The sequence below is a fragment of the Triplophysa rosa genome, linkage group LG2, assembly GCF_024868665.1.
Source record: "Triplophysa rosa linkage group LG2, Trosa_1v2, whole genome shotgun sequence".
NCBI lineage: Eukaryota > Metazoa > Chordata > Actinopteri > Cypriniformes > Nemacheilidae > Triplophysa > Triplophysa rosa.
Window position 1 is genome coordinate 2,180,571 of NC_079891.1, and position 24,172 is coordinate 2,204,742.

Genomic DNA, 24,172 nt, shown 5'->3' on the forward strand with positions numbered 1-24,172 from the left:
TTAGCCATTTTAAATACTGTGACATCATTGACTGCCATAGTAGGAACATTTGAATAACTTGCTAACTTATTTTTAATAAAAGGAAAAAAACTATCATATTGATTTCACTGGGGCTGTAAGACAAAGCCATAAAATTATATTACGTAAAGTTTTCTTCACACCATGTGCACCAATGTTTTTCCTAAAGGATCATGCATGATGCACTTTATTACTAGTCTGGGGCAGGGTGGATTTTCTTAGAAGGGAAATGTCGTTTTATGCGAGGGACAGATTTTGTCACTTTATGTCATAAAAAGATGAAAAGCACAGCTTACGAACAAGTGTTACCACATTAAAGTTCTGTAGGAGCTTTACCTGATCTTTATGATCCATCAAAGTTTACAACGGTTCGTTGATATTCCAGAAAAACTATGCGCACCATTGCTGTGCAGAGCACTTGTTTACTTGCGCCACCCAGTGGTTAGAACAGAACATCGTGTGAAATTACAAATCTGCACATCCCCATAGCTATCAAGCGCAATCAATTTCTAGTACCAGTATGCGTACCAAAATATAATTAAAAAAGTGTACTATTTTAGATATTTTATTGCTGTTCTGTGAATTTACTATACTGATGTAGCAGAGATAGAATACTATTGTGCGAGTAGTGTGTTCCCATTCTGCATCTGTGATGTTACAAGAGTGACGATTATCCAATAATAAAGTAAGGCATACAACTATATTTTACATACTTACTAAACACTTTGAATTGTATTTAAAGAAAGAACTAATAAAAAAATGTCACGTTTACAATTTCCTATCGTGTCATATGCCACTAGGGGGTGCTAAAGGTACCACAGTTCGAAAACCCTCGGGTTAGACTGTTACTATGAGTTTTTATTTCTGTACTAAATTCATTGTGGGAAGCCGTTTGTGTGATAATCAAAAGTTACTGTATTCACTCTCACTAAATAATCTACGTTATCTTAAAAAATCTACAGTTAAGCGAAATGATTTATCTACCAGTTAAAATGTTTTAATTTAATGAGATAAACACAAGTGGATAATCTAAAAGTATTTAAGGTTTTTAAAAAATATTCTATGGTGGTCATATAACCAAACAGCCATAGAAAAAAGAACAACAATTAATTCGGCAAGAATAAAAAAATAACTGAACACAGGAGATTAAATCTTAAGTACAAAAACCAGTTCACGTCATGGATCAAATGTGTCAATCTGTGACTTTCTTTGTTTTCTAAAAAAAAGTACTGTACAACACAGAACACACACTTGCCAACCTACCATAAAGACCACCGAAAATGTACAAGTGACTGGGTAACGAATGAAAGAATGTGTTTGAGCTATTTCTTGTTTTTAGCTTGATTTCTTGGCGAGCCTTTCAGCAGATCCCGAATCTTCAGATAAACGCCTGTTGCTTCAGCAACCTCTGTAAACTCAGGGGTGTCCTCAAAAGGAATTATTCCCGCAGCAAATTTGCTGCGGTGTGGAACGACAGTAACTTTCACAGATTCCTCAGAGTTCTCGGCCTCTTCAGCGTTACGTTCCTGCGTCCCGACCTGCGGCGTGTGTTCGGTTCCGTTCGTTGCATCTTGACTATCGCTTTCCTCGTACACTTCATCCAGAACGATAATGTCACTCATGTCTTCCTGCACGTCGGTCACGTTCTCATCACTCACTCGTTTTACCTGTTCATTATCCGTTCTCTCATCCTCGCAAACAACACTCACTCCTCGCTCCACAACAGGCGACGTCGGCGTGCTCAGGACCTCAAACGTGTGACTCGAGCTCTCCGCCGGAATCTTTTCACTGTCATCCTCAGCATCGGGCCTCAGGGGAGTGCAAACGCTCGGGGAGCTCGGGACGGTGGTCACGGACGCTCCGGCCTCAGAGTCGCTGTTGGTGGTGGTGTCCGCCTTCTCGAGGGCCTCCCACAAAAGCCTCTGCTGCTCCTCCAGTTCTTCCAGGGTCAGCCCGTCCTCTGACTCCTCCCCCTCAGCCACGCCTCTCGCTGGAATGGAGGGAGAGTTAGATGCAGGAGGAGTGTCTTTAGGGAGTGGAGGTGGGGTCGGTGTGGAGGGCGGCGTTCCCAGCGGTAGCGGTGGGGGAATGCTGGGGGACGAAGCGCCGGGAGGAGGCGGTGGTTGGAACTGGAAACCATCAGACCGCATTGGAGTACTGGAGTCGTGATCTGTAAGTGGATTAAATTGTCACACTTCTCTTTAATGGTGACAACATTTTTTCCCCAATGCACTGAAATCAATATACAAGCTTTCCGTTTGATCAGCTTCGGGGAATAACTAAGAGGCAAACACTCGTACCCGACTCTATCTCCATGTCTGATTCTTGATCTGAAGTGGATCTCAGTTTCTTTGTTTGACCGAGTATCAGTTCAGTTGTATGACGCCTCTTATTTCCAGAACCAGGCTGTGGGGGAATAAATGAAGTTTATATAGAATTATAAACAGACAACTTGAACCTCAAAGACGTACGTCATGTAAACAAGTTCTTACCGATGGGAAAGTGTTGGTTAAACAAGCAGCATAATTTTCTTTCCAGTGCTGTGGTTGCATGGGGATGGACCCAAAAGATCTGTATTCCTGTACACAAAACATAACCAGGTAAGTTTTACAAATACTATGGTATCGGAAAACGTGGTGTGACTGCAAAAATAATTTTTTTCAACTTTTTCAAGGTTTATTTTCAACTACCCTTTTACATTTTACCATGATATACTTGTTCCTAGTCCATTTGGATGGATGGATAACAACCATCATTAATAAAACAAAATGATTTACTTAACTAACATTTATAAAACACAAGATTCTGAGTTTCATTTTGAAACCTATTGTAACGCACGGGCCCCGGCCCGAAGTTAAAGGGACAGTTCACCCAAAAATGAAAATTCTGTCAGATTGTACAAAACCTGTATAAATGTCTTTGTTCTGCTAAACACAAATCAAGATATTTGGAAGAATACCCAAACAGATCTCATCCCCCATTTACTGACATAGTAGGGAAAAAAAATACTATGGGAGTCATGGGGGGGTGAGATTTGTTTGGTTACTGACATTCTTCCAAATATCTTCCTTTGTGTTCAACAGAAAAAAGAAATGTATACAGGTTTGGAACAATCTGCAGGTGAGTCAATGATGACAGAACAAACTTCCAGCTTGTGTTTGGTCGGTCTGGCTAGTGGGTAGTGATATAACAATTTCATTTATATTTTAGTGTATATTAATTGTATTAAATTAAACTACGTAAAAGGATAGTTCACCCAAAAATGAAAATTCTGTCATCAATTACTCACCATCTAGTTGTTCCAAATCTGTATCACCATTAATTCTTCTGATGAACACAGAGAAAGATATTTGGAAGAATGCTTAGTTTCAATTCTTGGATCCCATTGACTGCCATAGTAGGAAAATTACGTTATCATTTTTTTGTTCTGTTGAACACAAAAGAAGATATTTTGAAGAATGTATGAAAAGCAAACAGTTCTGGGGCACTTTTGACATCCATTATCATTTTTTCTACTATGGGAGTCAATGGGGTCCAAGAGCTGTTTGGTTACAAACATTCCTCCAAATATCTTTCTCTGTGCTCAACCAAACAAAGAAATTTAAACAGGTTTGGAACAACTAGTGAGTGAGTCATTCATGACAGAATTTTCATTTTTGAGTGAACTATCCCTTTAACAGTTATTGATTCTTTGCGGAGGTCTACCGAAAGTTAAGTGTGGGCAACAACATGTCGTTACCGCTGAAACCATCTATAGTTTTGTGGCTTGGTGTTACTGTAACTGTATAAACAGCGAAGCGCAATCTCCAAGCAAAATTTCCCACATTTCATCATCAGTATATGTGCATTACACTTACATCCCTGACATTGGGCAGAGCCATAACATTAAAGCCGGGAAAGTCCACCAGCTTCGAGACATCATACGAGATCTTGCACTGGTCGTTGTCATCATCAGGAGCATCTCCGTCTTTTGATTCTTGCAAATAAAGTTAAAGCCAATGACGGTCCATAGCAAAATAGTACGTTATAGCAAGAGTTACCATTTCAAACACAATATCACAATATTAATTCAACCTACATTTGGGAAATCTTTCAATTCTGATCATAATACAGTATAAAACTTACCTTTGCCATCATACAGCGTCAAGCCCGAGTTCTCCATCTCTGCCTCTTTTAGCCAGCCGTGTGGGTATCCCAGCTCCCGCATGCGATAGATGTAGGGGGGGAGTGTGTTTGTAGTGATGCCGAGGGCATCGAGAAGCTCTTGACTACACAAAGACATCATTTATTATTTCATCTCAGTCTTTAAATCCCTTTATGTCATTTTTCATTTAAAGTAAACCCTGAATCAATGTCTATGTCTGGGCTTTGCTGTTCTGAGCATAAACAAAATAAAAACACAGCTGACCTCACTTTTCCCGGCTTGTACTTTGCAAATCGTTCCTCGACCTCCTCCGCATGGTAGCGTTGATTTCCCAGACTGCTGTTTTGTGAAAACTCCTTCCTCTTTTCATTGATCCGAGCCATGTCTTTGGGCTTAAACGGTAGAAAGTGTTTAAAAGAATCAAAGTGTGATTTTAAACCGTGTTGTGAATCTAGCATTGATTTAAAAAAAGTAAGACAATAATGTCAAAGTGTTCTGTATAATGAGGACTATCACCTCTGGACAATCTCGCAGCTGATGGTCTTCCGAACAGCAGTTAAAACAGCACGGCCTAGGCCTGTCAAGACACAACCAGACACACAAAAATAACATGTATATTGACTTGCACAGTCATTCTTGTAAAGAAGTTGGCATAGCATAATATTCCAGCAATAAACCACACCTTTTCTCTTTAATCTGAACCTCTTGACCCTCAAGAGCGATAACCTGGCCAAAGACCTGCTGGTATCTTTGCAAACACGATTCAGGAACGGTGATTTACAGACACGTGTAAAAAAACACTAAAAGCCTTTTCTGAATTGTAAAAAGCATGGTAAATCTAAATGTAAAGTTTCAGGATACTTGGGAATTTCCCATCCCTCGGTCAGCTGCGGGTTTTCATTGAGCAACGGCTGACCAAGTTTATCAACACAGAAGTTGTTGAAATACAAAACACTTCCCACCACCTGCAAAGCAAGAAAATCTGTTGAAGTTCTGGCACGAAAGTCTAAATATATGTATTGAGTATGAGTATGCATCCCCAACATCCTCATCTCAGTTTTTAAAACAGTAATTAAATTGCATAATGAATGTTAAAATGTGTGTATCAGAAAACATGCATTTTCCAAACTATTTTAAAGTCCCCGTGAACCGGAAGTTGCGATCGTTTTTACTTACGTATTTTGATGCATTTCATTGAATGGAATTTTTAATGAGAAAAATAGTGGGCTTTCTCTGCGATTTGATTGGATGTATAAAACAGCCGTTGCATTTTGAAATGGAACTGGCAGCAGACTCACAGTTGAAGGGGAGGAGTTAACGGATGCTCCGCCCAAGCCGTCTAACACGAGTCATTTAAGATGGATGGTCATTACAGGACGGAAATGCGTTTTCAGATTTTAACTAAAGATTATGAGGGCACACGAATTTTAAAAAGAGAATGACCCACATTGATCAACTATTTACAATAAACGCTGCGATATTTCAAGAAAAAACAGGCATTGTCATTTTTTATTTCACTGGGACTTTAAGATATAACTAATATTTCCCTTATTGGACAATTCTCCCGGAAAAGCATGCCCACGCGAGAAAGAGCACGCCCATCAATGCCACTTCACTCAGCTGACGGAAATTTAGCTGTGTTTGTTTGCTCACTGCATTTCCTTGATGAATGTTAACGGTGGATATAACGCTGGATTTGGAGATCATTTGAAACTGATAGATGCCGTGGTCCCAGATGCCGGACATGAACCGCACGCGGTAAGTGAAATTCAGTCTTATGTCTGTGTTTTGTTGGCAATCGGCGCGTACGTGCATAATGTAAACAACATGAACTTATGGTGCATCAATGCGATGATGTATTGTGTGCTCGTGCTGTAGTTCTGCCCCCCCTACACGCCTCCAGGCGCTCGTCTTTTTCCGGAAATAATCGTACAGCTGTATCTGTCTTTTAAAAATTCGATCAAACTAAATACTCTTCGAATATACAAAGTACGCAATACTACTCTATAGGTACTCGAGATGATTGGCAGAAACTGCATGCGTTACCTCATCTTTAACGTGTGGAACTTACACTGAAAGCATCTTTGACCTGTCTGGAGGTACAGGAATCCTGCACTTTATAGCTTTCCTCCATGACAAAACTTGAATACTGGGGAGGAAAACAAACATATGCATTTTTGCTTACTGGCTGAGAATGATTTATAACAAATATCTTGTCGAACAAATGCCTTAAAGACTTACTTGAGGGTTGACATGAAGAGCAGAGCCTTCCGGGTCATTGCGTTTCTGTTCTTGTAGGTGTTTTTGAACCAGACAGCAGATGAAGTCTTCGATTTCTTGCCGACGTTGCCTGAAAACATAGTCGCACATAACCTTGTTTCACTTCTCAAAAACAAAAGTTGAAAAAAACTGAAATTTGGGGAAATTAAAAAGGAAACGTTAATGCAAACAAATACCTACTTAGAAATGCTATTGTTTCCAAAAAGAACTTGGCAGAGAGGTCCATCTGTTTTTGAATTTTCTATTTTTATACCTCTACAAACAAATCAACAACAGCACATGAATGTTCTGTATTTTACACTTTAAATTGACAAATTGTGTAAATATTTGTAATCACTCACGTAGGACGACTTAATATGTTCAAGTTTCTCTTCAGTTCCTCATGTGGTCCGGTGTTAAGTTACAAAATACATGACAGTCTCAGACGATATCACTGTATTAGCCTAAATTGTATTGTCTTAGTATTGTATTACATTTAAATGTATTATGTGTATTACTGGCACTACTTGTGCCTTCTCAAGATGAATTAAGAGACATTAGAGACAGACATTTTTTGCTTTTCTTCCCTATTTCATACCATGATTCTTATATACCAAATTCTTTACCCATCAATAGCAAGGTGAGTTTTTACTGTGCATTTCTTATAGTCTGACGTCAAACGAGAAAGTAACAATTTTTACATGAGCTTGAATGTTTTTCCTACAAGAAATATGCAAAACAGTGCAAATTTACAATGATGGACTATAACAAAATGTCTAAATTGGTGCATTCGCACGAAACACTGAAACTAAAACCATAACTTAGTCCTCCTGTACGAGTTAATGGCCATGACAGATTCACACAACTGCCGTTTCTCCACGTGACATTTTAAACTCTACTGAGTACACTGCACTTGTATAGTAACGCTATAGTGAACGAATCAACAACATTATGCAAATAAATGAACTTTCACTGTGTACATAGGAGCTCAAACGCATCTCATGCTGCACACGGGTATTACAAGGATATTCTCTGCGTTCAGACGCTCAATCGTCGCTTCGCACGCGACTAAACGATCGCGCACTTCATCTGACTCCTCTTCGTCGACATCACTGAAACGAATGTGCTTCACAACTGGCGCTTTCTCAAACTGATCGAACAGTTCGGTGTCTCCAAAATCAACCTCCGCCATGTTTAACGATCACAGTGACGACGCGGACTTCTTCTTCTTTTAGGGTTTGTGGCGGGTAGCGCTAACCTTGAGGTACATTATCGCCACCTACTGTGTTGGAGTGTGATGATCACAGTGACGTCAACGGGTCTGTAAACCGCGCTGACTCTGGGCGCTGATTGGCCGAGGGACCGGAAAGAGGAAGTTGAAAGTGAAAATGAAATATGTGACTCCGTTGTAGCTAAACTAAATATTACTGGTGCAAAGCGTGCATTATAAGATGATTTTTAATCAAAGTTAAACACAGTTTAACGTGTATTTTTGTATATTTCGATATTTTAATACTTTGAAGTCGTTTTTGTGTTGTAGGAATTGTGACTATAGCATCATGACATCTGTTTCTCTCATCAATTTGTCATATTGGGAATGCGGGAGAAGGAGGATACGGTTCTTGTATCTTGCAAACAATAACTCATTTAAAGTTGCTAAACAAGGCACGAATGAGGTAAGAGGAACATAAATGAACTAAAAAAGCATTATATTGAGTAGCATGATATAAAAAATGCAAGTTATGTTAATTCATATATTTAAACTGACATATTTCATATTCGACAAATTAATTTACTATAGATTTGTAATTATATTTATTATGTAACTTTTCTTTTGTAGGATCAGATGATTCCCCTCTTTCTTGGAGCTGATCTGTTCTCGGACACAGACATTCGCAGTGAAAACCAACCCAGACATCATGCCAAATTTGCTAAGCGAGGACTAGCAACTAAACTGTTTTTCTCATCGGGTACCGCGGTGATCTCTTCTAGTCTCAGAAAATGATGATCTGGCCATTTCAGAGGTTAACGCTTCTCTTTCTCTGATCTTCAGACTTCAGATTCCAGGGACTGAGACTTCCCTGCTCCAGCAACAATCTGTGGTTTTATAGCGTTCATGGAGTTTTCCGAGTGGCATTTGAACTGTATAGCAAACAAGATCAGCTGTCAATCGTGGAGTCCTTCCAGGTAACTTGAACGTGTCATTTAAATGACTAACCAATTGTTTTCCTTGTCCAAATGTACTAACGATTAAAAACAATACTTTATTGATAAGGATCTATGGAAGTCTCGGATAGATGATGATAAACTAAACCTGAACTATCATCTTGCTGCCCGGGTGGATGTTCAAGACCAAGTGGCACAAACGGTTTTGACGAATACTATTACATGTGCATCATCCCAATGCTGTCAGGAAGGAGCAAAGATCTTGAGCGACTTTCACATGGATGAGTCCGGTAATTCATCATCTACAGACCACGACTACTGTTCCCCAACAGAACCATCCAATACGAGCCAATATGCTTCACTTGCTCACAAACTCAACAGCATTGGAGAAAAAGTGAAGTTTACTACAAACATTGAAGAGGAACAATTAAAGACCACCATGAAGATACTGGACTATGCAGAGTGTTGTATTACTGGGGTGCTGGATGAGGTCAGACTGACGGATTTGGCGATGACCCTGTTTCAGACTCATTCTCAAGGCTACTCGATCTACTCGAGCACTCTTCTGAAGACGGTGGCAGGCTGGCTCGGTCAGCAGTTCAGCGCAGCTAACAGCACTATCAGTCGTCGGGTTGAAGGTTTTAAGGCCCAGCACATTGAGCACATCACAGATCTGCCTCCGCCGGAGGAGCTGGCGTCTGAACTTTTCCCAGAGGCCATGCGGAATCTTCTCGCTCACTGGATGGGTCTGAGTGAAGAGGCAGACGATTGGAAGAGACACAGCGAATATCCCATTTTATTGCTTATCCTAGAATTCGCCAATCACAATCTTATTACAGGAGTGGCGCATGTGTTATATTCCAGTCTAATATCTAAATAAGGATACTTGCGTTATATCACTCAAGACATATGAGGCCAAATGAAAAAAAAACCTCCAATCATTCCATCCTCTGTTTTTCAGCAGTTCCCACAAATAGCGTAATATCCTATTCATCTGATGTGGAAAAAAAAACAAGTTTCCCTCACTAATGTAAATCGTTTTTGTATGTGTGCCAAGTAAAGGACAGTCTACATATTATATCGATCTGTACATAAAATCTGCTACATTTTCAGAGATTTTTATTGTATTTTAGAAATACAGTTTATTATAGGTTTTATTGTGTAGCTTTTTAAGGAGTTGTTTGTTATTCGTAGAGATGAGGTGTATTATTTTGGGGTCCACCGACAGATAATGTATTTGGTTTGATGCCCAATGAAATAAGCTCATTTCAGCGGTGTTGTCACTGCCCTCCTCAGATCAGCTGTAGCAGTTCACATAAACACTGTGACCGAGACAGATTAGTACTCCAGTGCAGTGATGTTCTGTGCAGGACGGTTATCAACAGCGTTTCATATCACATGGAACCGAGGAATATTCCTCTGTTAAAACCAAGAGGTTTTTTAAGAGGTAAGATCACATTACAATATTGTCTGCCGATTCAGAGCGATGCCCTCTGCTTTACTTTGTATGGACTCTTGTTTGATATCGAGTCTTTGAAATGCAAACTTATTTCAATCATTTTGGCTGTTAGTACCTTTAATATGAGAACAAAATGATTTAATGATAATAAAAATACATTTCAATCGTTTATATGCGTGTTATCTGTATTTTAAGTGTTATTGAATGTGAATTGAACTAGGTCAACCAAGTCACTTTTATAAAACTTTTTATTGCGTTGCATAACCATGATATAACATAAGGGCATGGCATGACATACCGCAGGGATAAAGTACTTTGGTCATTACATCCACTTATGTGGTGTGACCAATAATTGTAATAAATTAAAAATCAAATTTTTGTGACTAAAATATTAATCTCTAATACAGTATTTTAAAGTAAATGTTTTTTTTTTACATTTATATAAATTGAATGTGATTTTCAGGAAAAATAACTGTCAACTTTGTTATTTTAAAAGAAAAAATTATAGAACAAAAATGTGAGATGATTACTTACTTACCAAAACTCAAAGAAATGCAAATATTTTGTTTCTAAACACTTTAAATACTAAAGATTTGTTGAAAAAAATGTTAGGAAATCATGGTCACACCACATGACATTTTTAAGGCCATGGTCAATTCATTCACTAAAATCCTTTCATTTAAATTTTTAATCTGCATTAATGTGTACACCACAATCTTAACGTTTGAATAACTGCATACTATTTATTTATATTTTTAAATATTTAAAAAATCTATAGACAACTCTGGTTGTGTACAATACAACATTCTTGTAGTATTTCTCAAGGTTGCTTTATTTCTGTATTGGCAGTGAATTTATATTATTTAGGGAGATATAATAGAATAATGTTGTTTGGAGTACATCCCTGGAACCTGTGTTTAGCTGTTTTTGGTGTTTTTATTATGGCCCAATACAGCAATCTAAAAGATTTAGTTTTAAAATCAAAATATACCAAATGGAAGATTTTTAAGTGATATATTCTAAAGTCTAATGATGGACAAATTTGCAGGAAAATGAGATAATAATGAGTTATAATTGTGATCAAAGTTGACACACCGTATGTACAAACAGCATGAAAGTTTAAAAACTCAATATATTGAATCTGTTTTTGTGTTTCAGGTCATCATTAGTATGGTGACACACACACCCATCTAATGGCAGACAGTAACTGGACCGGTGAGGTTGTGAGCAATGGGTCTCTGTGTAAAACTGAAGCACAGCTTCATCACTGCAACCATTCAGAAGACGTGAGATCTCAAAGTCCACCTCCTTTGATGGACGCATGGCTGGTCCCTTTGTTTTTTGCTCTCATTATGCTCGTGGGTTTGGTGGGAAACTTACTGGTCATCTACGTAGTCTTTAAAAACCAGCAGATGAAAACAGTTACAAACCTCTACATAGGTAACTAACGGTCTTTGTTCTGATAAATATGTGATCTGTCAGATCTTCATGTTCATTTTTGTACTTCGTTAGTGAATCTCGCCACCACAGATATACTGTTCCTGGTGTGTTGTGTTCCTTTCACTGCCACTCTGTACCCGCTTCCCAGCTGGATATTTGGTGACTTCATGTGTCGTCTGGTCAATTACCTGCAACAGGTGAGAACACACATTTCATGAGTGTTTGGATGTATACACGTTGACTGACACTTTGCATAATCACTGAAATGTACAACGTTGACTTTGACAATATCGCAATAATTTTATGTAGAAATACACCGATATTACATTTCTCAAACCGATAGCTGATTATTCAAAGTGATACGATACTGATAGTTTTTTGGTTATATTAACTACATTCTAAAGGTTAAAATAATATTTCTTAACTTTCTGAATGTTATTCATTTATATAATGACTATTAATATTGAGTTTCTTACCATTTTCTGCATACAGAGCCCAAATTCAGTGCATTTTCCCCATCCTCTTTTGATTGACAGGACATATCGGCCCTGATCATCGGCTGTTTTTTTATCGACCGAGAAAATTTCTTTTAGCGACCGATACCGATTATTGACCAATACACTGGTGCATCTCTAATTTTATTTATGAATTATTTTTTTTTTTTTCTTACCCGTTTGGCAGACGTTTTTACCCGTTTTAAGTTTGGACTTAATTTTTTTTCAGAATTTCTCTTAAGTCATTTTGCTTTTCAAGTAAATACATCTTGTTTAAAGATTGTTTTAGTATATATGAAGAGTTTAATTCCAAAATGAGATTTTTTTATGTGCATTCCAATTAATATCAATGAAACTACAGTTGGTTTGTTTTGATTTAAGCCATAATAACTCAAAAAATGCAGCTAACTAACACAATAAAACACATGAGAACATAATAAAAAAACATGATTTTTGAACCATTTTAAAAACAGAGTTATCTCATTTTGGAAACAAACTCATCATTTGTACTGAAAAACAAGACAAAAATGCTAAGTGTGAAAGTATTCTTCTTATTATGGATCTATTATATGGATAATAGCCAGCAGTTATTTTTGTGGTATCGCATGTGGTTTATCACATACAAGTATAGATTTGTCCTTCATTTATTGTCTTTGAATGATGTCCCAGGTTACCGCGCAGGCGACCTGCATCACTTTATCTGCGATGAGCGTCGATCGCTTCTATGTGACCGTCTACCCACTGCGGTCCCTCCATCACAGAACACCACAGATGGCTCTGACTGTCTGCACCACTGTCTGGATATGTATGAACAAATGTTTCTATTTCTATTAATTCGATAGTTAATGTCACAGTTAGTCAAAAAGTCAAACTCAATGTTTTAGTTCCAGTAAAATCCCTATCTGGGAGCTATTTACCCTCTCATAGATCTGTGCAACTGTCAAAGTGACAGTCAGAAACATTTTGAACTAGAATAAAGATTCCGTCATCAAGATATTTTGAGAAATGTCTCAGTGGTTTTGTGTTCATACAATGGCAGTCAAGGGGGTCCAATGTTTGGTTACTAACATTTTTCAAAATATCTTCTTGCAGAAGAAAGTTTTTATTACAGTGTTTAGGTACATTTAAAATGATTATAATGAACTGCAAATGCCTTAAACAATCAAGATTTTCTGTGAAATACACAGGCTCGCTTCTGCTGTCAGTGCCCATTGCGCTATATCAGCACACAGAGTCATATTTCTGGTTCGGGCCACAGACGTACTGCACCGAAGCTTTTCCTTCTGTCTCTCATAAGAGAGCTTATATTCTGTACTCATTCCTGGCTGTTTACCTGCTGCCCCTCATCACCATCTGTACATGTTATGCCTTCATGCTAAAACACATCGGTCACCCCGCAGTGGAGCCTGTCGACGGCTGTAACCAGGTGGACGTCTTTTTATATTCTTGCATGATGTCAACATTTGAAACATTTCAAAATAAATGTTTCGGTTCTTCTTGTCAAGCTGCAGACGCAAGCCGAGCGAGCTCAGGCGGTGCGGACGAGGGTCTCCAGGATGGTGGTGGTGATGGTGCTGCTGTTTTTATTCTGCTGGGGTCCCATCCAGATACTGATTCTCTTACAAGCGTTCTGTTCTGAGGATCTGAGTCACAGTTATACGCTCTACAAACTGAAGATCTGGGCTCACTGCATGTCCTATTCCAACTCCTCCATCAACCCGCTGGTCTACGCCTTCATGGGTGCCAACTTCAGAAAGGCCTTCAGGAGCGTGTGCCCTTTCATCTTCAAAAGGGATGGAAGAATATCAGAGCTTCTCCCCACCCATAACAGTGAGATGAACGTTCTTTCATCCTGACCTTAAAAGACTGCCTGGAAAGGTTATGTTATTGGACCTGTGTACATTTGACACACATACAGTCTCAAATCGTATGGGACAGAATGGTTAAAGGTAGAAAACCAAATTGAGATATTACACAGCTCGTGAATCGCCCTTTTTTATACTGCATGATTTTTTCAATTGGGCGGACTTTGAATGAATTTCTTTTGTTTTCATTAATGTACAGTGTTATTTCAAAAGAAGCCATCTGGTTTAATTTACTTACTTTCATTGTAATATTTTATCTATTTGATTGTCCAATTTTTTTTACCTTACTCTGATTCACAAAAGTAGCCTCTAATAATGATCTATAGGTTGAGGTGTAATTCATTGCTATTATTTTATTCTTATAGTTTGCTAAAACTGTTAAAACATTTCTGTTAAATGAAATAAAAAATAAAAGCCTAAATATTATTTAGAAAATGTAAACTAAATGAAAATTTGAAATGACACATTAGCAATTAACTGAAATAAGGCTCATTTAAGTCAGTAAAGTAACTGAAAATGAATAAAAACTCAACTAAAAATAAATAAATAAACGAAACTAAAATAATTATAAATAAAATAATAATAAACAAAAAAATAATGTGAGAATAGTACATAACTAAATTGTAAAAAAATTAACTAAAATTAACATGGAAGCAAAAACTATAATCTATATAAAAATAACTCTGATTTGATGACGTCATATATGACTTTTGAACGTTGAACGAACCTTTTACTTATATTATGTATTTATTTGTTAATTGTTATGGATTGACTTCTGAATTGTCCACCACAAAACTAGTTTGGTTTTGCGCTAACAAACTAAATCGTCTCAATGTTGATTTAATGAGGAATTGTTCTCTCCAGTCCTGTTGGGGGCAGTAATGCACCATAAGCCGGTTCGTCATCTGCCATTTAACTGCATTAAAAGAAGCACGGCTGTCTCGAGCTTAAGTGCATATAAATGTTGATATCAAAACTTTATTCCCAATTGCCATTTCGTTTAGGCTGAATTTATTGGCAAATATGTTATTTTAATATCAAGCATTGTGATTTAAAGTCAATACGCGCCATTCGTACAACAGTACATCTCAGACTTTGAGAAGAAACTTTACGTCATGTCTTCCCTGCTTCTGAGGATTTTATACGGGTTTTCTCCACCACTGTACAGGCAGTTATTCAAGTGGCCGTTTGTCTTAGCGGCTGGCAAGAAAGATCTCATTGATCTGCCTGTATTAAATGAAGAAGATCTGGAGGAGCAATTCGTCAGAGGATCAGGACCTGGAGGACAAGCCACCAACAAAACCAGCAACTGTGTGGTGCTCAAACACATCCCCACAGGCATTGTAGTGAAGGTGAGCTGACCTGACCTGAGATCAGTCTGTGCTGGATTTCTCTGATGTTAAACCTGAAACATTTCCCCTGCAGTGTCATCAGACCAGATCAGTGACCCACAACAGAAAACTGGCCCGAGACATTTTAAGAGAGAAACTGGAGGTGGAGTATAAAGGCGAGGAAAGTGAACTGCTGAGAAGACAAAGGGAATCCATACAGAAGAAACAGAAGAAGCGGAGAAAAGTGAATGAAAACATTGAGAAAAAGAGAAGATTCAAAGAGACCCTAAAGGCAGGAGGAGGAGATTTCAGAATCAAAAGTCAAGAACCTTGACAACAGACTCTTGTCATACATTTACTAGCTGTACGTGTTAGTTTGCCTTTACACAATCGGTTGAAGGATATAACCTGTAAATAAACAATGAGAAATTGAATTATTAAAGACCTGAATGCAGTGTTGGCTCGGTCTTCAGACCATTTTTTGTGAAGGTCTCTGGGATTTTATTTCAAGACCACAACTGTGGGCATATCACGTTTTTGTGCCTGTGCATTGTCTGGTTTTGTGATAACAAATTGAGGATTGTATAAAAAAACGACACAAAATTCAAGATATAATTACAAAAAAGTACTGTTTCCACAAATATGAGCATGACTGTACTAAAAACATGACATTTATTTGATACAAACATTCAATATACAAGAAAACAATTTTTAACGGAGCAAAAATTGTGTCTATTTCAGCAATAGAAAAAGTTTTTTATTTGTTTGCTTGTAGAAAAATTCCTACACATAATATTCACTTCATTATTGTCTATTTTAGATATTTAGGGTTATACAAGTCTTTCCGTTAAATTTCTCAGATAAACCTGCCTTAGTCTTGATTTGAGTGGTTTGGACTACAACACCACCTTGTTGTTCTTTCTCTTGCGTGCGCACACACACAAGTCTCCTCAGGAAAGCATCTTCTGACCAAACAACTTAAAAAGAATCCCATGACAGCATTGTTTTAAATGCCCACCACTTCTCGAGTAATGAAGAACTGATCGTTTCCCCCTAGGTTTCTTTATTTTTCATAAATGATTATGAAAAATGCTACATTTTTTAAAACACATTTCTTTACTGCAGATCAAATCGTACCAACATCATCTCGGCTTTACCTACAGATTTACAGCAGGACTGTGGAAAAATGCCTGCGCTTTGATACAAAAGGATTCCTGGCGGTCATTTACCTAATGACAATATTAAACCGTACAAAATGGAGTTTAATTAGAGCAATTTAATTGCTATTGGGAGTCCTGTAAATTTGTCTTTTCTTCAATGGCCTGTTTTACAATTTCAGCCAATTTTAAGCGATCTACTTTGTCCGAGAAGGTTCTACCTGCAAATAGAAAAAGAGAAATGGGTGTCATGTTAGAGCTGTAATACAACGAATAAATGAATGAATAAAAAAAAGATAGTGAATTATGAAAATATCTAGTTTAGTCCACATAGATGTTTTCTGTATTTGCATGCAACAACCTCAAAAAACAACAAATTACATTTCTTTTATACAACCAAAAGAATATTTGTCTAACATCTTATTTGAAAAATATTAGATATCTACGGACAAAAACACTTACCATCCCAACTCAACCCTTGCAATCCGTCTCGGAGAAGCTTACATTCTCGATTGAAGCGCCACGCTTCATGCATCACTTCATTCAGTTTCTCGTTTTCATTATCACCTGCAAACAAACACAACACCGTACGTGAAAAACAATCTTTTAGAGATCAAAACGTGTGCGCGTACGTACATACCAGCCTGTGGCAAGATGCACTGTGCTATAACATCTCTCAGTTTCTCCAGAGCCACGTTTGTGTCCTCGGGTTCGTTCTCCGGATCGCTGATGAAGAGTTCGTCGTTGGGTTTGGTTCTGCAGGGGTCAGAATGTTAGGTGCCGGGGTATTGCTGCTCATGATATTTTCAAGGACACACAGACTCACCTGAGCAGCTTTCTTTTCCTCAGAATGGGGTTGTTGACAAACTTGATGGGTTTCAGGCTGACGTTCAGGTCCTGTATCCTCATGTTGGCCAGCTGCTCAGCATGAGCCTGTTGGATTCCTGCCACTACTGCCTGAAGAAACGCCACAGCACATTTACTTTCATGCATCTCGAATGTATTTCTGCTGAAACGAGCTAAAAGCTGCGACTAGTTTTTTTGTTGTGGATCTCACCTTGTCCATCATCATCTGAGCGGATGGAAGCACATTGTCGAGCGCCTCAGTGCAGTTGAGCCAGGGATGGGCCAACACTTCTTCTATGGTGAGCCTCTCCTCCGGCTTGACTTTCAGTAGCCTTTCAACAAAAGGGAAAAATGTCAGATCACAAACACTCTGCACATCAATGGAAACAAATGTGATTGGATAAAACAATGACTCGAGTCTCTTCAAATTCCGTTTTAATGGCTATGCGTTGTTAACTTTACATCTCATTGGTTCTTGCGCACCTCCTGAGAAAATGGCATGAACAAATCATGCATTTTTTTCTCAGGATACTCGACTTTCCTACGACCAGATATGATTTCTTCATTTTCCAAGATGAAATAATGGATTAAAAACATGAAAAACAACAGACATCAGCTCTTCTGAATGTAAATGTTTCGCTTTAAAATCTGAAGGATGCTCACTTGCGGACGATGTCTTTGGCCATCTCAGATATCTGACTCCACTCCTCCTCTGGGAAGTCGAAGCTGGCCGTCATGATTTTCTTGCGCATGTCTTTGGGGATGGTGCGGCTGTGGTGTTTGGAGTAAAATGGAGGATATCCACACAGCATGACGTATATAATCACACCCAGAGACCACAGGTCACAGCTCTGAAGAGAGGAATGCAGTGAAATGATTTCTCCTTCTTAAAAAATCATCAAGCTGTATCTTTCAGGAACTCGAGAAATACCTTATTGTACGTGTACGGGGTGGGCGAGGTGGGAATAATTCCAGATTTTTCTTTCTGGTGGCGTCTTTGTGCCTCCAGCACCTAATAAGGAAGATCAGTTCAACATTCAATAAAAAAAGTCGCATAGATAATGATTCGTGATTCAGGTGGTTTAAAAACATATCCGTATTAATATTACATTTTTGTCCGTCTCACCAGTGACTTTCTTAAAATAAGAATGATGACGATTCGCAGAAATGATATGGATTTAAATGTGTGCAAAGATCAGACAGATACAGTGAGGGAAATAATGATTTGATCCCCTGCTGATTTTGTAAGTTTGCCTGCTTTCAAAGTAATAAAGGGTGTATAATTTTTATGGTAGGTTTATTTTAACTGATAGAGACAGAATATCAACTAAAAAATCTGGGGGGAAATGTATATTAAGGTTATAAATTGATTTGCATTTCAGTCATTGAAATAAGTATTTGATCCCCTACCACCCAGCGAGAATTCTGGCTCCACAGATTGGTTATGTGCCTATATGGACCACAGATTAGTCCTGTCACTTTAAGAAAGTACTCCTAAGTCAGCTTGTTGTGTATATAAAAGATGCCTGCCAACAGAATCTGTATCTTCCAGTTCAACCTCTCCACCACCATGGTCCAGACCAAATAGGTTTCAAAGGATGTCAGGGACGAGATTGTAGACCTGCACAAACCTTGACTAGGCTACAGACAGAAGCTTGGTGAGAAGAAGACAACTGTTGGTGCGATTATTTGGAAATAGAAGAAATACTAAATAACTATCAATTGCCCTTGTTCTGGAGCTCCCTGCAAGATTTCCCCAATGGTGTAAAGATGATCATGAGAAATGTTAAAGATCAGCCCAGAACTACACGGAAGAAGCTTGTTAATGATTTCAAGACAGTTGGGAACACAGTTAGCGAGCAAACCATTGGTAACACGCTATGACGCAATAGATTGAAATCCTGAAGCACCCGCAAGGTCCTCCTGCCCAAGAAGGCCCTTCTGGCTCGTCTGAAGTTTGACAATGAACATCAAGATGATTCAGAAAAGGTTTGGAGAAAGTGCCGTGAGACTGTGTTTGGAGGGAGAGAAATGCTGACTATGAGCCCAAGAAGCCCATCCCTACAGAGAAGAACAGTGTTGGAAACATTCTGCTTAAGGGTTTTATCTCTGCTACGGGCACAGGATGACTTCACCCTCATTGAGGGGCTGAGGGACGGGCCAGTGTACCCTAAAATCTTGGACGAGAACCTCCTCCCCTTAACTAGTTCACTGAAGATGGGTCTTGGATGTGCCTTTAACATGACAAAGACTCAAAACATATTGCCAAGACAATCAAATTTTGGCTTAAGGAGAAGCACATTAAATGTCCTAGCCAGTCTCTAGACCCTAGTCCTATAGAACCTCTGTGAAGGAGGCCAAAACTCCAATTTGCTGAGCGACAGCCAAGAACCATTAAAGATTGACAGAGGAGTGGACTAAATGTGTCCTGACACATGTGCAAACCTGGTGACCGACTATCAGAAATGTCTGACCTCTGTGCTTGCCAACAAGGGTTTCTCCAGCAAGTAAAAAGTTATGTTTTGCCCGGGGATCAAATACTTATTTCACTGACTGAAATGCAAATCAATTTATAACCTTTATATAATACCTTTTTCCCCTGATTTTTTAAAAATATTTTGTCTCTATCAGTTAAAATAAACCCACCATAAAAATGATAGACCCTTCATTTCTTTGTACGCAGGCAAACTTAAGAAATCAGCAGGGGATCAAATAAATATTTCCCTCACTGTATGATCAGGGTGCTCAAAATAAACAGAGCCAGTGACAGCATGCTTGGCAGATCAGACATCCCATATAATCCTCATGTCATCAGAAAATCATTTATTCTTTATCAGAAGAGTTCTTACCTGAGGTGCCACATAGTAGGGTGTGAACTGTGGGGTCATTAAATCGCCCTGATCGATTTTGGCAAAACCAAAATCACACAGTTTAACAGGAGCATCCTGATGGGGCATTTAGACACAAACATCATGTAAAAACACTGGAAAATGTAACTCCTAGTTTTTAACTTACAACTATTTAGGGTTCATTCATTTAACACTGAAGGTTCAGTCATTTTACACTTACTTAAAACAATGTATGTAAGAATATATGTAAGCATACCTTTTGTCAAAAATGACGCACCTATCCATCTCTCATTAACAACAAAAATGTCTTAAAGCTGATATCCGTAACTTTTAACTCTCTATCGCCATCTCTGTTTAAAAAATGTAATTGCAGGTTACTTTATGCACTTTATGTGTGTGTTGAAATCAAATGATGTTAAAGTGACATTTTCCACGAGATCATAGCAGACATAAATCTTTGGTTTTCAGTTTATAGTGTATGTACTTGCTCAATAACAAATTTGTGTTTATTTTTAACGGATTGCAGCTTTAAGATTTCATGGGAGCCACTACAAGTTTAGTAAAATAGCTTAAAAACTTTTTAACATAACATAAATCTATTGTGGTACTTGGAAAACTTTCAGCGAGCTACAGAAACTTTCTTGTGTGCCCTATTTAGTGTTCAAGTAGTTCACACTGTACGTAATTCAGCCAGACTGCATTTTTTACTGTGTCATTACAGTGACTAAAAGACAAAAAAAATTTGGATGAACAATATCCATGACTTTTCCAAGATCTCACCAGTGAATTATCTTTGAAGAGCAGGTTCTCCGGCTTCAGGTCTCGATGTGCGATGTTTAATGAATGACAGTGTTGCAAAGCAAGACTTATCTGCAAACATGACGGAGATTGAGTCAGAAACATGCTGAAAGGCATTCAGTTCCTCTCAGTTTTATTTTATCAATTAACATTGTGCATCTCAGAGTTGTGGAATCTTCTTAATGCTTGTTTGTGTATATACTTAAGTTGTGTCATGTGTACGCGGTACACATTCAAAAACGGATGACAGATTGTGTTCCTAAAATGCTTCCATACTTTCTCAGCTAGTGAGGTTTATTTGTTACCTGTTTTGTGACCTGGCTGGCCATCTTCTCTGTAAAGTGCTTGTGTTGGCTGATTCTGTGGAAGAGCTCGCCGCCCTCCATCATCTCCATTACGATCAATAACCTTGCCCTATCAGAATATAGAAAAGAAACAAATATATCAAAAGCTGTATGTTTAGCACATTTTTTTTCTTCAAATGAAATGAAAATTTCACATAGGCAACAGTGTACTTCTCTACCTTGGACTGGATTCATGTGGAAACTGCACACTGTTGGCATACACCTCCATTATCTTAACAATGTTGGGGTGACAGGCACACATCATATGAAGTCTCACCTGCAAGAAAAAAGCCCAGCAGAGCTGAATCTGATCAAGACTTCACTATGTAAGCCTTGTTATTTTCATTTTAAATCAAAGCAAGTACTTAAAGAATTGTGTTCAAAACTTTTCCACGCAGTGTAGCTTTAAACAAATGGCTTATATTACCCCATGAACTAACATAAGAACTTATCTGAGTCTTCAACATGGCAAAACATACTTCATATAAAAGAGAGAAAATGCTGATGCGCACTACCTCATTGCGAGATTTGGATCTGTCGATTAAGATCTTGAGGGCAAATCTTTCTTGTGTTGACTTCTTCACACAAACCCTAAAGAAAAAACATAAATGATACATGTCCAAATAAAATATTTTTATCCTATTTGTTTAATCTGGTTTACCTTGAGTACAAAATCTGGTCATGTTTTAGGTCACGTTTACTCGTAAATACAGAAAACTCTAGAAGGCCAACAATAATTTAAACTAGACACTACCTCACAGGACCACTAATGCCAGCCCCCAGCTTCTGTGTCCAGTTGATGTTATACTCATCCAAGATTGATGTCTCCTATAAAACAACATAACATTTACGTCACACGCTTGCAGTATTCCACCAATCACCTTAAATCGTGTATACACATTGCATTACATCTAAAACAAATGATAATATTCGTTTTTGCCATGTCATATGACCCCTTTAATCTCCTGTGGTTGGAGGTTAACGAAGTTAGCTTGTATATGCGCTAAAAAAAGGTTTAATGTTACGTGAAAAATAACTTAACTTGGGTCCTGATTAGGTGGGGATACATGAGAGGTTTTAGACACATGCCCAAACCATAATCCATACTAACAAAAGACAACAGTTTATTAAGTAATATAACGTGTGCGCTCTGCTGATCGTTTCTGTGACGTCCGCTAGTTTTATTGTGTTCAACTACAACTGTGGTCCTTTTTTCTGGCAATGGCAGCTGGTATGTGTTAGAATGTCAGATTAGAGCCTTCAATCTGTCGATTGTGGCACTCAAAAACACAGCAAGATGATTTTTTTAAATCCTTACGTAGCCGACTCTGTGCTGATTTGTATTGGCCGCCTCCAGTTTTCCCCTTGTTTTGCCTCCAGCTAATGCCTTGACGTAATCGTGACGTCGGCTCAAAGGGGTCTATAGTTCTTTGAAGTTACTAGTAACGCATGGAGCTGTGGCTAAACAGACCTTTAACCCATTTAAAGACGCAAGTCATTTAATGAATAAAAAAACTAAAGAACTAAAGCATTTAAAGAGAAAACATACCTTCCCGGAACTATCTGAAGGCTCCATGAATCACGTGACACGCAAAAATTGTGAATTTCCGTTGTCGCGACTCTCTCTCTCTCTCTCTCAATGGCTCTGACATTTACTATGTAAACACAAACTTTTATTCTGGATTTGATTAAAAGCGATTAATCGTTTGACAGACCAACTTTTTTCATGCATGACGTTTTTTGTTGCGCTTCAACAACCACAATATAACCATTGTATTTTTAGTAAACTTTGGTAATGCAAACGGTAACAAGTCTGCCAAACAAATACTTGGTTATTACACTATTTTTTTACTATAGTAAAACCAAGGTTATTTTTTCCATGGGAACAGGACACAACCTTGGTAAATAGCCAACTTGATTTTATTCCACGTGCAATATGGTCATAAAAAGTTTACTGATGTTTTTAAGGCTCGTGTCAGCAGTGGGGTGTGTTGGTACGGTAATGTAATGCAATAATAAAGTGTTGTTTGTAGCTAACGTTACAGAGATTGAAAGACAAGACAAATATGTTAAGAGTTGCAGAACTTTACCTTAATGAATCTGTCCACGCTGCTGTCCTCAGACATGATGTGACAGATTCACGACACTCTCTGGCTCACACGAAGCACGTACATGTACGACTTTACCCTTGGTAATGTTGAAAAGATCTCTTTTAAAATATCTCTGATATTTGCTCATGTAGTTCTCATGCTGCCTGGTGAACTCCTCGTCTTTCTTTGCTCCAGATGGATATGTAGTTGGCATTACATGCAAGAAAGGGTCTGTGTTATTTCCACGCCAACCAGATAAACTGCTTTGATATGGTGAAATAAAAACCGCAAGCTATCCCGAGTGATTGACGAACATCTTGCACGCGCGTGTCAGAGCCAAAGTGACCCACAGATCAGCCACCATCCAAACTGTAAACTGCTTTATAATGTTATCGACTAAACAAACGGCAGAGAAAACGAGTTAAATCCCGGTGGGCAGTCTGGACGCTAGCTATGACTCTTGCTTTCACAGCAGACGATCATTCCGACACGTAACTTATCGAAGTCCGCAAGTATCGTTGGCCTTTTTTGTGTCAAACTGCTTCATGAAAATGATAAAAGATCGTAAATTATTATCTTAAATGTATTTGCTAAATCGTTAGCTCTAGCTGTGATCCAGAGCTGAGGAAGACTGTTATTCTTCGGTACACAGTACATCGTGCAGTCAGTGCATTCCGCCATCTAACGGACAGGAGGACAATCGACCTTATGATTGTTTGACTTCGTGTGGCGCTGCGCAGACAGCGCAGAATATGACATCAAAGTACCGCGAGAAAGATTCTAACAAATGCGGAGCTGGCTACTCTCGCGGTACTTTGATATCATATTCTGCGCTGTCTGCGATCACTCTGCGCAGCGCAGTATGAATTCAAACAACTTCTTTAAACGTAAAAATGACTTTTTTTATTTCAT

At 38.4% G+C, this 24,172-nt stretch overlaps 4 protein-coding genes across 7 annotated transcripts; 2 read left to right on the top strand and 2 right to left on the bottom strand.

The window, feature by feature from the left end:
* Positions 1-293: 293 nt before the first annotated feature.
* zcchc8 (zinc finger, CCHC domain containing 8) lies at positions 294-7,646 on the bottom strand. Its single transcript, XM_057357858.1, has 14 exons — positions 7,449-7,646; positions 6,784-6,824; positions 6,623-6,697; positions 6,404-6,512; positions 6,234-6,311; positions 5,024-5,127; positions 4,845-4,910; positions 4,679-4,739; positions 4,427-4,554; positions 4,144-4,286; positions 3,876-3,994; positions 2,511-2,597; positions 2,319-2,424; positions 294-2,188 (listed from the first exon to the last, which is right to left on the bottom strand). The coding sequence occupies exons 1-14, from the start codon at positions 7,611-7,613 to the stop codon at positions 1,341-1,343; spliced, it is 2,130 nt and encodes a 709-aa protein (XP_057213841.1). The 5' UTR covers positions 7,614-7,646; the 3' UTR covers positions 294-1,340.
* Positions 7,647-7,764: 118 nt separating this feature from the next.
* On the top strand, positions 7,765-15,123 carry LOC130568843 (G-protein coupled receptor 54-like). 4 transcript variants are annotated; one of them, XM_057357953.1, is made up of 8 exons: positions 8,509-8,608; positions 9,884-10,034; positions 11,205-11,486; positions 11,559-11,683; positions 12,650-12,785; positions 13,168-13,406; positions 13,486-13,810; positions 15,014-15,123. In XM_057357953.1, exons 3-8 carry the CDS (start codon positions 11,240-11,242, stop codon positions 15,040-15,042), a joined length of 1,101 nt encoding a protein of 366 aa, XP_057213936.1. In that variant the 5' UTR covers positions 8,509-8,608; positions 9,884-10,034; positions 11,205-11,239; the 3' UTR covers positions 15,043-15,123. The 4 variants fall into 4 exon arrangements, 3 of the variants coding, with proteins under 3 accessions (XP_057213923.1, XP_057213936.1, XP_057213944.1); XM_057357961.1 differs by lacking the exon at positions 8,509-8,608 and having other exon boundaries at positions 9,472-10,034; positions 13,492-13,810; XR_008964760.1 differs by lacking the exons at positions 11,205-11,486; positions 11,559-11,683; positions 12,650-12,785; ... (1 more) ...; positions 13,486-13,810; positions 15,014-15,123 and adding exons at positions 7,765-8,097; positions 8,262-8,391; positions 8,697-9,617 and having other exon boundaries at positions 8,475-8,608; positions 9,884-10,275.
* mtrfr (mitochondrial translation release factor in rescue) lies at positions 14,458-15,713 on the top strand. The gene is made up of 2 exons (XM_057358052.1): positions 14,458-15,197; positions 15,271-15,713. Exons 1-2 carry the CDS (start codon positions 14,961-14,963, stop codon positions 15,508-15,510), a joined length of 477 nt encoding a protein of 158 aa, XP_057214035.1. The 5' UTR covers positions 14,458-14,960; the 3' UTR covers positions 15,511-15,713.
* A 116-nt stretch (positions 15,714-15,829) lies between these two features.
* Positions 15,830-23,916, bottom strand: mapkapk5 (MAPK activated protein kinase 5). The gene is made up of 14 exons (XM_057357886.1): positions 23,261-23,916; positions 21,925-21,998; positions 21,686-21,761; positions 21,350-21,447; positions 21,132-21,240; positions 20,809-20,898; positions 20,029-20,124; positions 18,111-18,191; positions 17,843-18,030; positions 17,391-17,511; positions 17,160-17,290; positions 16,974-17,089; positions 16,796-16,900; positions 15,830-16,554 (listed from the first exon to the last, which is right to left on the bottom strand). The coding sequence occupies exons 1-14, from the start codon at positions 23,294-23,296 to the stop codon at positions 16,460-16,462; spliced, it is 1,416 nt and encodes a 471-aa protein (XP_057213869.1). The 5' UTR covers positions 23,297-23,916; the 3' UTR covers positions 15,830-16,459.
* Positions 23,917-24,172: the final 256 nt, after the last annotated feature.